At 43.2% G+C, this 16831-nt stretch overlaps 1 protein-coding gene across 1 annotated transcript in view; it reads left to right on the top strand.

Annotated features, from left to right (window-relative positions):
- Positions 1-16831, top strand: part of OCA2 (OCA2 melanosomal transmembrane protein) — a 189131-nt gene that overhangs the window by 148947 nt on the left and 23353 nt on the right. Inside the window, exons 21-22 of the mRNA XM_056861864.1 lie at positions 4851-4944; positions 13627-13720. Coding sequence (XP_056717842.1) covers positions 4851-4944; positions 13627-13720 — 188 coding nt within the window. The remainder of the gene's footprint in view (positions 1-4850; positions 4945-13626; positions 13721-16831) is intronic.

The following is a 16831-nucleotide window of genomic DNA, read 5'->3' as shown; positions in this document are numbered from 1 at the left end:
ATTTATTGCTTCCATTCAATGATTATGTTATGTCTTTGTTCGGTTTACCATATTGTTTTGTCCCAGTAAAGACCTGTTTTAATGCAATCAAACAAGTAGAAAACTTTTGATTGTCCTCGGCTTTTTCTTGCGATTTCGTTTACCTACATCTTTTTGCAGCAATCAATCAAGACAAGTCTGTTATCTGTTGAACCTGTTCCACATTCTGATCTTATAAAGACCAATAAAAGAAAAATGTAGGTCAAGTGATGATGGGGAGGAAGAATCTACAAGCTGGAATTTATACAGAGTTCTTTGCCAGGATTCATTGTTATCTCCCATACTTTTTAATATTTATGGAAGACTTCTGGAAGTTTTGAGACTTCGTGTTATCATTATGCTGATGACACCAACTACATATCTATGAATATGCCTTCAGATGCAATAGCCTCTGTACTGAACAGGTACCTGGCAGCTGTGGTCCAGTGGTTGAGAGAGAACAAGCTGACATTAAATCCTGATAATACAAAAATAATGGGGATCAGTAATGATGAGGGTTTGGAGGTGTGTGTGTCACATAACCTGCTGTAGATGTGGTGAATCCGCTCAGCAGACTCAGTTCAGAACTAAGTAGGTCTTTTTGGATACCACCATTCTGTTCGTGAATGTGCTTGGCTTGGAAAATTTCTAGACACACCTGATCTGGCTACTGTAATCCATGCTTCAGTAACTTTGAGACTTGACTCCTTTAGTGCACTCTGTGTAAGGCTGTCCTTGAAAATGACTTGGAAATTGCAGTTAGCAAAGAATGCTGCAGCCAGGTTGCTGGTGGTAGTTAGGCATACAGCCCTTAGGATGTCAGTATAAACATTTTTGCATGGATTGCCCATTTGTTTCTGGGTCCACCGAAATGTAGGGCTGTTGATTTGTTCGTTCCAAACTGAAAAACCGCCGAATTTCCCCCGCTTTGGCGGTTTCCGGTTCGGGATGAACTGAATTTAAAAAAAGCCGGGAAACGGGGGAGCCGAATCCCCTGACTTCGGGGTGTTTGGCAAATAAATTTGGGGTTTGGCTCCCCCCCCCGCGCGCCTTCACGGGGCTTCCCTGAAGGCGGCAAGGGGCCCTTTAAACAGATCTGCGCCTCCCAGCTGGGAGGTGCAGATCTGTTTAAAGGGCCCCCCGTGCGCCTTCAGGGAAGCCCCCTGAAGGTGCGGGTGGGGGGGGGCGAATTTTCCCCTGAACTCTGGATCTCACCTGAATTTCGGGGATCCAAAGCGGGGGGAGTTTGGACTTCGGCACGGCCCGAATTTAAAAGGGCCGAATTTTGCCGAAGCCGAACTATACCGAATTTTTTTTTCAACAGCCCTACCGAAATGTGCCTTCATACTCTGGGATCCCTATCATTTCTCTCTATTCAAACCTGTCTGGCCAACTCCATCCAGTCTCTGGTCTCTTTTCTTTGTGGTCCCACGGGCAAACGGCTCCATGGGAAAGGATAACAGCAAACAAACACACAGACAACTGTAACTTTTGGGAAATAAATGGCCACAGCTTTATTGATTACAACAGATGGGGCATGGCAGAGCATGGGGGCGGATCCAGAGATTGGATTGCCGGATCCAGAGATCGGATGGCCACCCCAAAATGGGAAGGAAAGGCACCTCTTCCCAGCCTGGATCAGTCCCCATGCCGAAAACTGCCAAAGAGCAGGGCTACGGCCCTGCTCCCACCAACACTCCAACTGCAGCGACCAACAAAGGGAGAGTTCTTAACAGCATGGAGCTCAAATTCATGCTCCAGTCAGCCGGGTCCTGCTCTCGGGACAGTGGTCTCGGCTGCCACGAGGAATGTCCAAGCGCATCTCCACACTGGGCCCTCACAACGACAGAGAACTGCACACATAACCTGGAGAAGCAGCTCTGCTCTGAAACCCGTTCCTGGGTTTTTTCAGCAAGCAACCCCTGTCCACTGCCCAGAGGAAGGCAAAAACCCACAGGGCCACTGGCCAATTAGGCCTGTAGGAAAAATTCCTTCCTGACCCTGAAAAACGGCAGTCGGTGTTACCCTGGGCATGTGAAAACAGGAGCACTGCGTGATCCAGACATCACTGGGAGCCGTCTGCAAGCTGCAACTGTACAATTCTGGTGCCCGCGTCCATGCAGAAGGGTTCCAGACCTGGGCATATGAAAACAGGAGCACTGCATGATCCAGACAGCACTGGGAGCTGTTTGCGGGCTGTGACTGTACAGTTCTAGTGCCTGCAGCCATGTACAAGGGTTCCAGACCTCTCCCCAACTTGAAGCTGAAACGAGAGACATGTTAACGGATGCTTTCTGCCATTAGCTGTGTCCATATACAGTGTTCACACCAGATCCCGGTCACGGCCCGAATGGCCCAAGCACAGAGGCCACAACTTTAGCGGCAGTCGTGCCCCAGGAGAATGGAACTCCCATAGGAAATGTGCGTAGCTGTGAAGGAGATATTATACCCCGCGATACGGGGTAAGACTTACACTCCAACTGTGTCCCCGTTCTAAGCGTTATGATTGCCAATTGAAAAGGCCGATCCATAGCCTGGTGCTGCACTAGAAAATTAGCCGTAGCACCAAAAGGGGGGGCATGACCCCAGAAAGATGACCACCACCAAGATTGGGAAGCCACACCATAAAAACTCCATACCCCAAAAACCCATTGAAAAAGGTTTGCTCAGCTATGGCAGCCTTCACCTTATTTCCACCAGGGTGAGGCCTACCCCTCCAGTCATCATATTCACGCTTGAGCAACGAGAAAAATTCATGTAATAACCATCGAGAATGCTCTCATAAGAACGTAAGAAAGGCCCTGCTGGATCAGACCTAGGACCATCAAAGCCAGCAGTTTGTACACACAGTGGCCAACCAGGTGTCTCTAGGAAGCCACAAACAAGATGACTGCAGCAGCACCATCCTGCCTGTGTTCCACAGCACCTAAATAATAGGCATGCTCCTCTGATTCTGGAGATAATAGGCATGCATCATGACCAGTAGCCATTTTGACTAGTAGCCATGGATATTCCTATCCCCTCTTAAAGCCTTCCATGTTGGCAGCCATCGCCGAATTTTGGGCAGGGAGTTCAACAATTTACCTAAGCGATGTGTGCAAAATACTTCCTTATATCTGTTTTGAATCTGTCATCCTCCAGCTTCAACGGATGACCTCGCATTCTGGTGTTATGGGAGAGGGAGAAAAAACGTCTCCCTGTCCACTCTCTCCAAACCATGCATAATTTAAAGACCTCTATCAAGTCCCCCGGAAGCCACCTTCTTTCCAAGCAAAACATTCCCAAGCGTCTTAACCGCTCCCTTTAGGACAGTTGCTCTAGTCCCTTAATCATTTTGGTTGCTCTTTTCTGCACCTTCTCAAGCTCTGTAATATCCTTTGTTTTTATTTTTGTTTTTATTTCTAATTTATTTTATTTTTTATTTATCTATTTATATTATTTTTTTATTTTTAGGTGTGGTGACCAGAACTGCACACAGTATTCCAAGTGTGGTCTAACCATAGATTTGTACAAGGGCAGTATGATATCCGCAGTTTTATTCTCTATTCCTTGTCTATTTATGGCCTGCATGGAATTTTGCCTTTTACAGCAGCTGCACACTGGGTTGCCAAACAGGCTGGTGAGTGGGTGCCGCCACCTGTAAATAAGCGCGGGGAAGGGCCAGGGAGCCAGGCGCGTAGCATCACTCTCCGGCACCTGGGAAGCTGCAGGAGGTGAGCGGGAGCTCGCGAGACAGACAGCAAGAGTGGAGACCTGCGCTCCTGCTGAAACCCCCTTCCTTTCCCTCTGCAGCCGGCCTGGGTAGAACCACAACACGCGACTCGGTTATTCAAGTCACGTTCATTCTCGCAGAACAATGTGGATAGTGATGTGCTGTGTGCATGCTTTCTCTGTGGTAGCTCCTAATCTGCAGAACGGCCTTCCTGAGATTGTGATGAAAGCCTCTTTCTTCCTTCCCTTTAGAAAGCTTCATAAGGCTGAGCTCTTCTGAAAGAGTTTTGGGACAGTCTTGTTTATGTATATAATATATATTTATACCACTTTCCCCCGAATGCAAAGCCATTCCCAACCGTTAAAATTCCATATTCTATAAATAATTAAAACATCAGCTTATACTAAAATAACCAGTATAAACCTACTATTCAGCCAGAGGCTGTTCTGAAAATTTCCACCTTGAACATTAGCAAAAACTGTAGAAGGGAGAGTGGAGCCCTCAGATCATTTGGCAGTCCATTCCAAAGGGGTGGAAATGATTCAGAAAACATTCTTGCCCAGGCTGAGGCTGTCTGTAACACTCTTAGGGATAGAACCAACTGCTGACATTGTAGGACATTGCTTGCGCTCACATGGGGAGAAATAGTCCATCAAGTAAGTGGGTCCCATGCTGTAAATGTACGGAGGAGTGCATTTCTGCTCAACACAATAGGATTCAAAGTATTGAACATTATGGCACTTGTTTTTGGAAATATTTGACGGTTCCAAATATGGCATTATCTAGTGAGTTCTGAATACTTCTGAACTGCATATTCCTAAAGTTATGTGAAACCAGCAATCACGTAAGTTTGACGTTTTTGAGATCCCAGTAAATAGTCATAAGGAACCCTGACTTTTTCACAAATGGAAGGGTTTGGGTGTAAGAGTATTTGAACTTCGATTCACACAGAGACTCTGTAAAAAGAAAAAAAAAGAAAGAAAGAAAACCTGCACTGCATGCCATTATGCATATTTGAATCAGCTCCAAAAGGGTCATCAGAACTTTAAAATAAATAATGCTTAAATCAGTGTTCAATAATATGAACAATTATTCCATTCTTATTGATTTGTTTTTACAGATTCCTGTACTTCTCAACCTGAGTCAAGACCCTGATGTTAACTTACCTGTGAAGCCCCTGGTCTTTTCATTGGCTATGGGTGCTTGTCTCGGAGGTAAGGGATAATAATTTTATATGTTTCAAGTGTTCCTTTAAAAACCTACATCAATAATTGTAGTGGAAAATGTCATAGAAAAACATACGGATTGTATTTGTAATTGTCACACATAGAGGGGGAGAATGATCTTTCAACGAAATTATGTCTGTCAGAAATTGATGGCACACAAACAACAGATTTTAATAATAACAGCAATGTAGGATGAGGATTTAAACAGGCAAACTTGGTTTCAGAATGGTAATTGGTTGGCCATAAACCAATAAAGAGTAGGCACTTCACACTTAAATATATGTACAAGAGTGGATTGGTTGTTTTCAGATTCACTTCAAAAGGCTGGATACTTGTTTTCACTGAAAGTCTTGCTTTAGTTTATCAGTTACTTGTTCAGATTTCACACGAGTTTACTTAAAACCAAAGGTTGCTTCAGTTTTCTGGAGGAAGGAACTACATTAATCACTTCACCAGTTTATTCCTTAGACTGGACTGGGTTCAATCTGAACTCTAGAGAATAATTCATCTCAACCCTTTAGGGATCCCTCAATACACTTGAGTTGACTTCCCTCTACCTGGTTTTGAGAACTTTCTTTCCCTCAAAGCTATCTTCCAATTTCAATACCAAGACGTACTCTATACGCTCAGACGTCCTTATGAACCAGTTGCTGACCCTGTCTTGGTCAAACAACTTAAATCAAGGGAGTCAAACATAAGGCCTGAGGGTCGAATCAGGCCCCTTGAGGGCTCTTATTCACCCCCTGAAACAGTCCTGAGGTGTCAGTTATTAAAGACTGTTAAATAAAAGAAAGATTGTCATTGTTTTAAGCATGTTCATATTTTAAGTAAAAAGTAAAGTGAAAAATAATATCATTAATTGGCTTTGTCTGTGACTTCTATAAAGTTTGCATCTCTGGTACCTGGAATTAAATTTTATGGTACACATGGCCCGGCCCGACCAAGTGACATTTATGTCATATCCGGCCCTTGTAACAAATGAGTTTGACATCCCTGACTTAAATAGTGTTCCTTTGATTTTAACTCCTGACAGCCCACATTTTTCTGGGCATAAGCCCTACTAGATAGATGTATTCTTTGGTTTTGGATCTAGTATAATGCTATGGTTAAAAGCGTGAGCTGTGAATAGGAAAGACTGGTTCACATAACATATTAGTCTAGCATCGGTCCAAAATAGGACTGGAGAGAGTGGAGACTTATCCAAATGGTCTCCCATGTCAATGCCAGCTGCATAATTGAGGCTGGGAAGTTGACTGCCAAAGTGGCTGACCTGGCCTTCATATTTTAGTGACGGACTTATTCGGTGGTCTTAGGCAAGATCTTGCCTGTGCAACAGGGCTGTTCCCAGACTTCTGTTGCTTTCAAGGCATATTATTTTTCACACCTGTTTCTGTTTCCTGTCTTATTTCCTGCTATATAGCCCATGTTTTCTTGTGCCGTTGCTCATCTATTATGTTCTGACCCCAGCTGGACCCCAGTAGGAACTGATTTCCATGGTGTTTTGGGATCTGGAAGTATGTTGTCTGTTTGTGTTGGTTAATTTCTTGAAATTGCTTCAACTTGGTGGAAATTTTGGATTCAACTTCTTGTGAAACTTAATCTTAGTATACTATCACATGATCCTCTTACTGCTAACATTTATTCTTGGGAATATGCTGCAGCACCAGTTGAGTGCACAATACTGTACAGGGTTAAACCATAGAGTTTTGGGTGAATCCTATAGGGTCACCCTGACAAAATGATGCTGCTTCCAGGTTTTCGCCAGAAGTGATGTCACATACCAGTGCTATGTCGTTAGAAACAAACCATTTAATTAAAAGAAGCTGGCAGTTACTCTACAATACCGTATTTGGCAATGAGGTTGAGTTTCACCTGCTACTAAAGCACCCTGATGCTGTGAGGATAATCAGGCCAGCTCTTTCTGTTCCTTTCCATATTGCTGCTGGGTCAATAGAGAAAATGGCTGCATTGGGCCATATAGAATAACTTAGTCAAGCAGCATCTTGGGACTGTTCTGTAGAAAGTAAGGCTGTTGAAATTTTTTTTTTGTAAAATTCGGATTCGGCAAAATTTGGCTTGTTTAATTCAGGAAATGCCGAAGTCCAAACTCCCCCGATTCGGATCTGTGGAATTCCAAGTTCGGGAAAATTTTTGGCCAAATAAAGCCATTAAAAACACATTTGGGGGGGCATTTTTGGAGGTAGACATACCAAACTTTCAGGGTAGCTTGAGGGGACCCATCTTGCAAGAACTCCCAAGTTTCGTTAAGATTGGATCAGAGGGTCACGAGATATGGGGTCCCCCCCAACTGCCCATTGGGATGAATGGGATCAGGCGATTCTGAATGTGCATCTCTACAGAGCGGCAAATCCAAGGCAAAACCTCCCATGCATAAATGGCCAGGAGTCGTGAGAGATCCTGAGCAGCTGCTGCTGCCCTGCTTCTGCTGGAACAGAAGACATCCACAGTTTGACCCATTTTGGGGCTTTTATCTATAACTTTTTTCCTGTGTGTGTGGAAGGGGGAGCAGATTCTGTGTGTGCGTGTGAGGGGGGAAGCCAAAGTGGGGTGGGTTTGACTGTCTCTGTGTGGGACTGTGCTTTCTCCCGTTTTCATCGGTTGCCAACTTCGTCTGGAGTTAACTGTGGGTCAGTGAGTCTCTTTCTGGCTGGCTGCTATTGTTTCCAATGGGCTGTGCAGCCGCTCCTGTTGTTTCTAATTGGCTAGCCTGTCATTCGTTTTAGTGCATCCCCTGTAATGTATTTTCAGTGGAGTCAATGTAAGTCAACCGACATTCCCCTCTCCCATTATCTTCAATGGGCTGGGCAGCCTCTCCCATTGTTTCCAATGGGCTGACTTGTCATTCCTTTTAGTACATCCCTTTTAATGGCTTTATTCCACCGGGCCGGGGTAATGGTACGGCCCAACTGCCGAGGCAGCCAGACCCCTGGCCGGGCAGATGGGTGGGGCGACCCCTTCTGGGCCCCATATCTCAGGACCCTCTGATCCAATCTTCACAAAACATGGGGGTTCTTGCAAGAAGGGTCCCCTCAAGCTACCCTGAATGTTTGGGACGTCTACCTCCAAAAATGCCCAATTTGGCTCGTCGTTTTCCCGCCTTTTTTGAATTCGGTTCCATCCAAACTGAACACCCCCGAATTGGGGAAAATTCAGCTGTTTTTTCGGTTTGGATGAACCGAATCGACAGCCCTAGTAGAAAGATTTTCCTACTATCTGGAAACTAATAAAATTGAAGAGGCAGTACACACAGGGCTGTCAGTCCCAGCTGGTATGTAGGTGGGAAAATTTGTGGGGTGGAGACATGCTGTTTGGTAAGGTTTCTGACTTCAGTCCTGGTACAAATCCAGAAGTGGCATCATTGGTTCAGGACAGTGCTCATAGAATGTGGTGCTAACACAATGCTGTCACTTCATGCTGGAAGTGACAATGTGCACCGGTGGAATGCCGAATCTCCATTCCCCCTATGCAACTCTGTTGAGCAGCAGTGGGGAATGGGGGGCCAGGCTCAGAGGCCCCCCACAAGTACACATCACCACATTTCAGATTTTTTTAAACCATTAGAATACTTTCTCATAAAAATTAACTGAAAATGCTTCAACAGTATAAGAGAAAAGCTTAACAAAATCTTCTTGAAGAAAGAAATGTTACTAATATTGTGGTCTTTTAGTTTTTTGTTGGTTTATTTACATTGAAAGCCGCCTTGGGTTCTGCAAGGTAGAAAGTTGGCTAATAAATGTCTCATATGATTAAATAATATAATGGTGAGGCTAAAGATAACATCCAAGACATGGTCGTAGGTTTCATGTTGTAAGTATATCAACGAACCTATTCATGGTCAGCTGTTGTGGTTAAATTATCTCGCAATAGCTGTCCTACAAGCAAAGACTTAACAGGATGACATGCAGTTGTTAAAGGCACATAATCATGCCTAGGAGCATAGATGGTACCTCAAGAATGTTTACATAGAGTCAGTTGGAAGTATACCCTCAGCCTGAAGAGTGCAGAATTTTAAATTAAATTTATTCCTGGAAAGTCTTAAATGGTTTGGTTTGTTGGGTCTCACTCTTGGTGTTTTTGACTAGGGGATTTACATCCTGCCAAATTTTATTATTCAAGAAGTTCTACAAGAACAATGTAGAACAGCCATCTGTTCTCTCTTTAATTCATCTTTATGCTGATTATTCTGTTCTATATTTCACAAATATTGGCTATGAATAAATCACAACAAACAAAACTTGCTAAGAAAACAACTCTGAGACATTTTTGTTGCCTAATCAAGATGCACAACACTCTGCCAGTAGTTTGTGTATGTGTGTGTGTAAAGTGCTGTAAAGTGCTGTCAAGTCACAGCTGATTTATGGCTATCCAGTAGGGTTTTCAAGGCAAGAGATTAACAGAGGTGTTTTGCCATTGCCTTCCTCTGCATAGCGACCCTGGTATTCCTTGGTGGTCTCCCATCCAAGTACTAAACAGGGCCAAGCCTGCTTAGCTTCTGAGATCTGACAAGATTAGGCTAGCCTGGGCCATCCAGGTCAGGGGGCTTGTAGGAGAGAATAATGTAATTTGTAAGAAACAGTAGGAAGAAGAGTTGGTTTTTTTCGCCAATTTTCTATACCTTTTAAGGAGAATCAAACCGGCTTACAATCTCCTTCCCTTCCTCTCCCCATAACAGACACCTTGTGAGGTAGGTGAGGCTGAGATAGTTTTAAGAGAACTGTGACTAGCCCAAGGTCACCCAGCTGGCATCATGTGGAGGAGTGGGGAATCAAACCTGGTTCTCCAGATTAGAGTCCACTGCTCCTAACCAATACTCTACACCACACTGACAGTTATAGATTGTTTAGTGACGGTACTATCCCAGGATGTTAATGATATAAATATGTTTGTAGTCTCTGCTTTGGTTTATTACCTACACCCTTTTAATTTCGATTCTTTATTTGCACAGCTGTACCTCCAACAGATAAGCAAGAAGATCTGAGCACAGAGGGGGCATTTTAAAATGGCTTGTTTTTGCTCACTGAGCCCCTGCTAACCACCTCAGCTTCCTTCAGCTGCCATGGCAGCCAGTGCCTGTACGTTATCACTTCAGGAGGCTTGTTTGTTCCTTCATTTTTCTTCATATGCCCAGTCCTGTTTCGATAGAAAATCAGACTCTTGTTGGGGTAGTTTTTCTGCCACTTGTGCCAAAGAAGACAGCTGCAATCCAGAAGCAAGTTTTCTCCTGAGGGAAGCATACATTAAATGTGCTGGGCTGCATTTGTGAAATTGCTTCCTTTGTGAAAAAAGCAAAATATTGCCTTATTTATACATTACAAACACTGTTACTTAATTCATGAAAGAAATATTTCCTGCTCTGTTAACGAAATCCAAGGAGGGGTGTCTTTCCAGTTCCTGAAACTGAAGTGCCTGTTCCTGATCCATGATAAGAAAACTCCTTTACCTTACTTTATGGACAGTTCTGCTCCATTCTTGCATTGGGCCAGTTAATTACTTTGGCACATGTTCTAGCGACTTGTGTGATTTAAACATTCTGGGGACTCTTAGGAGGCAAGTAAAATTGCCGGGACATGAATAAACCCTTTGTTGAGCCAGTGCAGATTGCTCAATGATCAGAATTCTGGAAGTGGAGCAGGTCAATGTTGCTTGAACTTTCAGATCCTTCAGGTAGTTGCTGCCTATTCTCCTGTTCTGGAATCCTGATACACACATGTACATTGATGTAACTCTGCACAAGAAATGTGTGTGTGTGTGCATGTGTGATCGCCTCAAGATTCATTTTTTTAACTGAAGTACTCCTATACACTGGCAAATCAAACCCCCCCCACACACACTTTAATACATTGGTAAGTACAAACTACTGTTTTGTAGTTTTATCAGTGTGCATATAATTATCACATTAGTAGCATGCCTTGGTAGTCTTTTTGAAAGTCTGGAGAGCAGTGATACTTTCCACACAAACTCAGTTCCGTACCTTAAGCAAAAAGGTACTTTTAAGGTAGCCTCCATCCCAACTCTCCACTGCAGTCTCATGCCCAGAAATCTGCTAGTTTTAAAAAGAGATTGGTTTTTTATAGGCTGACTTTCTCTACCACTTAAGGAAGAATCAAACCCTTACAATCACCTTCCTATCCCTACAACAGACACCCTGAGAGGTAGGTGGGGCTGAGAGAGTATGACTAGCCCAGCTGGCTTCATGTGTAGGAGTGGGGAAACAAATCCAGTTCACCAGATTAGTGTCCGCCACTCATGTGTAGGAGTGGTGAATCGATCCCGGTTCTCCAGATCAGAGTCCATCACCACTCCAAACCACCACTCTTAACCACAACACTAAGCTGGCTCTCTTTAGTTACAGTCCAGGAAGGCTTCAGCTGAACTAACCCATTCAATGGTCCAGATATAGTTATCTCAGATAGATCATGCATTTTGAATAGGCCAGGCTTCACTTCTTTCGAACAAGCTAACGTTTCTTTAATTGATCTCACAAATTCCTAGTAGAACAATGGGCAGAATGTTTCAACTTGAGATGCTTTTCTTCAGTTTACAAGGAAGCAATGTTCACATTCTTGACAGAGGTTATAGAGGATGGAGAAAAGCTCAAATTGGATGTAATCAGTTTTCAATTACTACTGGGATTAGTGCCATTCAGAAACTGTCACGGCTTTTCACAAATACAGCCTGCCATGGCCAAACTTTTGTTGGCCATAATATTTCAGTCATGATCTTTTGCAAAATGAAATGCTGTTGCTGCCTGTCTTTCCAGGTCTCCTATGCTATAAACTGCAGGTTTCTGGTCCAAGTCACCCTTGTCCGTGTCAGGGTTTTGGCATGCTGCAGGTCTCATTCCAGTTCTCTGTGGAGTTGCTTTCACCCACATCAAAAGTAGGGTTGCCAACCTCCAGGTAATAGCTGGAGATCTCCCGCTATTATGACTGATCTCCAGCCGATAGAGATCTGTTCACCTGGAGAAAATGGCCGCTTTGGCAACTGGACTCTATGGCATTGAAGTCCCTCCCCTCCCCAAACCCCACCCTCCTCAGGCTCTGCCCCAAAACCCTCCCACCGGTGGCGAAGAGGGGCCTGGCAACCCTAATCAAAAGCCATTTTTTAAAAATCAAAGCAGTGCACAAATGACACCCAATTTCACTGATAGGAACAATAAGGAGAGGATGCTATATATGGGTACTGTAAATGGGCATTAGGACGGTTTCCATTTTCTATTATGTGATTTGTTTTTCCAAAATTTCCTTTGGGATCTCTAGGAGAGGGGATGCTCAGGTCCCTCCTCCCAACAGCAGTCTTTGAAACCAGGCATCTGGAGCTCCACAGGATGAAAACTAGTGAAGTGTGTGAGTCTGAAGTTCTGAGCAGGAAAAGGGTTAAACAGTCCTCCCTCTGCTGTGCTTTTGTTCAGAGTCACAGTCTGTAGAGGCTGCTTTTCATTTGAAAAAAAAGTTGAGGCTTTGTTATGCTAATTTGGATCTAGTTCAGACTTGGCCCTTAAAACAATCATACCTTAAAACTAGTAACAGTTGCCATGATTTCTACACTGTGGTCTTCCTTTTCCAATAATATATATGTGTGCCCAGCCCCATGTAAAGAACATAGTTTATACAAAGGATATGACATGTAATCATCGTTTAAAGTCACAGGGAACCAGTGCATGTACTCCACTGATGTCCAGACTTGGCCACATTTTTACTATTCAGATTGAAGTGCAGCCGGCTGGGATATTGCATTGTGAGGGGAGCTGACCCGGTGGGTTCCATCAAACTACGGTGCAATAATAGAATTAAGAATTCAACTAAGCAATAGAATTGGGTATTGAAGGGGTTCTTTTGGGGTTGGAACATTTTCATATATCACAAAAACAAATATGGATCACCACAGCTGACAAATTTGATGCAGGAGTCCCACAGTTTTCTTTATAGACTGGCTTTTGTATGTTTTAGTTCTGTGAAGCAGTCTTTCAGTAGCTCATGTGAATTGTTCCTGACAGACAATGAAGCTGGGTGGATCAGCCACGTTATTCATTCAGAGATCTGTGTTTATGGTACACATGTGTGTAGGATTGAAATGTACATACTATACATATACACGAATGATCTGTTTTCAAATATTCTAAATATAGAAAGTCCTATTCTGAACCATACATATGCTAGTCTTTTGCATTTTAGGGGTGAAGGATACATTCAAACTGTAAGCAACTTGTATTGGTCTTGCATGCCAGAAAATAAAAACTCATCAATTTTCATTGTGCACTCACCAATAGGTTCACTCACCAGCACATTATCCGCCTCCTTCTACGCTTACTCATCTTGGTTTCATTTTGGCTTTCTGGCACCTTTTTGTATATGAAACAAATAATCAGCAAAATTCTCTGAGTACAGGTGGAAAGTGTCATTTTGACAACGTAGTGCTATATTTCTTCCCTTTTCACACAGAAAATAAGAGGGCAGAGATTGGTCTGTCTTTGAAAATGTCCAGCTATTTATAGGCAGGAAGGTTATTGTGTTCAGGCTGGTTTTTTTTCAGGCGAATGTAAAATGATTGATTTTCCCCTCCATTTGTGTAATTTCTGCAAGCTGATCTAATAGAGTGGCAAAAAGCAAAAGCATAAATATCACTTGGAATTTGTTTTTTGAATTGCAGGTAATGGGACATTGATTGGAGCATCTGCAAATGTTGTCTGTGCGGGAATTGCTGAGCAACATGGTTATGGCTTCTCTTTCATGGAATTTTTCAGGTACATTTTATAGTTGTTTTAATTTGCCTTTGTAGAATGAAATTTCTTTTGTGATATTAACCAAAACAAATATAGTAGCAGGTCTATCTGGTATTTAAAATCGAAAGAATGATGATGGGACATAATTCAACTTCAATGGCACAAATAATGGCGTTATTTCTTGAGTTCTGCACTATAAATCTACACTGTTCAGATTAATTGGAGTTATTTTCCTTTCCTCTAGGAAAATCTTCATCTGTGACAAGATGTGTCTGTATTGCAGAGTTAAAATAGATTCAGGCATACTTCACTGTCATGTTTGATATTCAATGATTTGATTGTAGGAGTTATAATTCTGTGAAAAAGCTGATTAAAATAATGCTCAGCTCTTTCAGGAAAATAAAATGTCCCAGAGTTTTTTTTAGAGGAAAAGCCATAATAGTTAGACAACTTCAACCCTTTTTATTCATTGAATTTTTATTTCGAAAACATTAAAGCAGATTGTGCAATCAAGGTCTACCAAGTGCTGTACAGAAAAATCAACATTAAAAACAAATAAAACAAGTAGAAAATTCATAGAAGATTAAAATATAATAGGACAGCAAAGCAAGAATCAATAGTAAAAGCCAAGGGGGGGAAATAACTTAGCTGGATGCCTCACATAATTTACAATAGGAATCTCATTTATATGCCTGTGAAGAACCTTCATAAAAGGCCCTCTGGCTGGTTTCCACCTGCTTGATGTCAGGGGACCCTGAGAAGAGGTTCAGATGACAAATCTGAAGACTAGTCAAGTTCACATACAAAAAGGTGGTCTTAAAGTACAATGATTCCAGACATCTTTTAGAACTCTATAGGTCGATACCCATAACCAGAATGTGCACAGAAGCATACTGACAACCTTTCCAAATCTTTCAACACTGGGGAGAGATGATCAAAAAAGCTTAATCTAGTTAATAATCTGGATGCCAAAATAACATTAAAAAAAATCTGTACAGCCAATCAAATCTCCAGAGGGCATTCAGAAGCCTAGCTGAGCTAAAGCCCCACCTGGCCCCATCACTTACAACAAATACTTGGCAGGCACCAGGGAAGGTGTTGGTGTGTGCCATGGTGCCCGTGGGTCCCACATTTGGGGACCCCTGGCTACTAGTCTAACAGTGCATTCCTGAGACTGGGGGTCGAGGCAATGTGACCCTTATGCTGGGCCACTTGCGCTGTGCAAACTGGCATGGACGCCGGTGTAGTGCCACTTGTGCTGGCCCCCCTGGACAGCTGTGGCAGCGCAGCCCTTGGATGCTGGCTCAGCCTCCCGCTGGTGTCCTGCTCGTGCAAGTCCTCATGCCGGTGTCCTGGGAGGTGTTCTTGGGGCATTCCAGGGGACGAAGCTGCGGGTAGGCAGCTTCCTAACCCCTTTCAGCCCAGGAACACCCACTTAAACAACAGTGGTGCTACGCCAGCTTTTTGCTGGTGCAGTATTGCTGTTTTTGATGGAGCTTCCCCCCCTTTTCTTAAATGTGACTTTTCAATTTCAATTTCAATACCTTTATTGGCATACTAAGTACAATCAATAAGAATAAAACTAGCTACTGTACATCATTTAAATTTGACTTTTAAAAAAAGCCCCTGTTTTAAAAAGCCCCTTGCTGCAGCAGCCAATCCTCTTTGGAAGCGCCACGGCACCACCGCAGCCATGCTGTCCCTGGCCACTGCAGCTCTCAAGAATGGGCTATAAATCTCTAGTGGGAATAATAGTAGTTGAAAAAGATACCTTCTCAACTGGGAACCCACAAGGACTTGCAGGCGACATCTCATTTCCCCCCCCACTACTTCCTCTTTTCCTTTCCTGAAAGCCCCCATAACGTCTCCCCTTTTCCTGCTTCCTTCTCTCCTTATAGGGTTGCCAGCTTCCAGGTGGGGCCTGGAGATCTCCGGGAATCACAACAGTTTTCTCAACTACAGAGATTAATTCTCCCTTAGGGTTGCCCAGGTTGGGAGATTCCTGGAGATTTGGGGATGAACTGTTGGGAGGATGAGGTTTGGAAAGTGACCACAGCATGGTATAATGCCATAGAATCCATCCTCTAAAGCAACCATTTATCTCAAGGGGAACTGATCTCTGTCATCTAAAGAGCAGTTGCAATTCTGGGTGATCTCCAGCCATCCCAGGAGGTTAGCACCCCTAGTTCCTTTAGAGGAAATGGCTGCTTTGGAGGGTGGAGTCTATGGCATTGTACCCCTCTGTCCCTTCCCACTCAAAACCCATCCTCCACAGGCTCCACCTCCCAATTCTCCACAAATTTCCTAACCTGGAGTTGGCAGCCCTATTTCCTTCCTACCCAAGAGCTAACCTACCTTTGTCTGCCCCTTTATCTTAAGCTTCCCCCACTCCGGCAGCCTCTGTATAAGAAAACTGTGGCCCAGTTGTGACTGGGACATTTTTCAGGTTTGTAGAAAGAGCTCTCTTGCCTGTTCACAGCTCCTATCACCAGATTTAAGTATCCTCAGATTTAGCTGACAGATGGTTACAGAAGGTAAGCAGGGCTGGCCTTGGCTAGTACTTGGGTGGGAGACCACCAAGGAAGACCAGGGCAGAGGAAGATAAAGGCAAACAAGAGATGAATCTATCATACCCCTTCATGAAAAACTGTCACCTGTAGATGTATACTGGATTGCGCACAACAGCATTTAGAATTAAATCTGCAGCACAGCATGAGATATGTACAATTACCAATATTTTAATATGATGCCTTTTGGTTCCTATGGCCTCACAACATGAACGATACCATTTCTTTCATACATTCATTTGTTCATTCAACATGACTCCTAAATGGATCAGTGGGTAATGGAAAGTTGTCCCATGCTAATACTGACACATTTACCACATCACCCTTCCTGAATGCCCTTCACCAGGGAAAGTGATAGGATTTTGACAGTACATTTATCTTTTCTAGAGACACCCTGTTTTTGGGCTAGCAATAAGTATTTGTCTTTCCTTTGTTCTGTTTCTACTATCACGTTGATTGTTTTTGTTTGTTACGCTGGAGTTTCGTAATAAAAGGGTTTATTAAACATGATAACTTAATGATTTGTAAAGTTTCTTATATGTGAAAAATGTATTAATTGGGCAGC

The sequence above is a fragment of the Euleptes europaea genome, chromosome 16 (assembly GCF_029931775.1).
Source record: "Euleptes europaea isolate rEulEur1 chromosome 16, rEulEur1.hap1, whole genome shotgun sequence".
NCBI classification, from domain to species: domain Eukaryota; kingdom Metazoa; phylum Chordata; class Lepidosauria; order Squamata; family Sphaerodactylidae; genus Euleptes; species Euleptes europaea.
The sequence above is the reverse complement of the archived record's forward strand: the minus strand, read 5'-3'. Positions and strand labels throughout refer to the sequence as shown.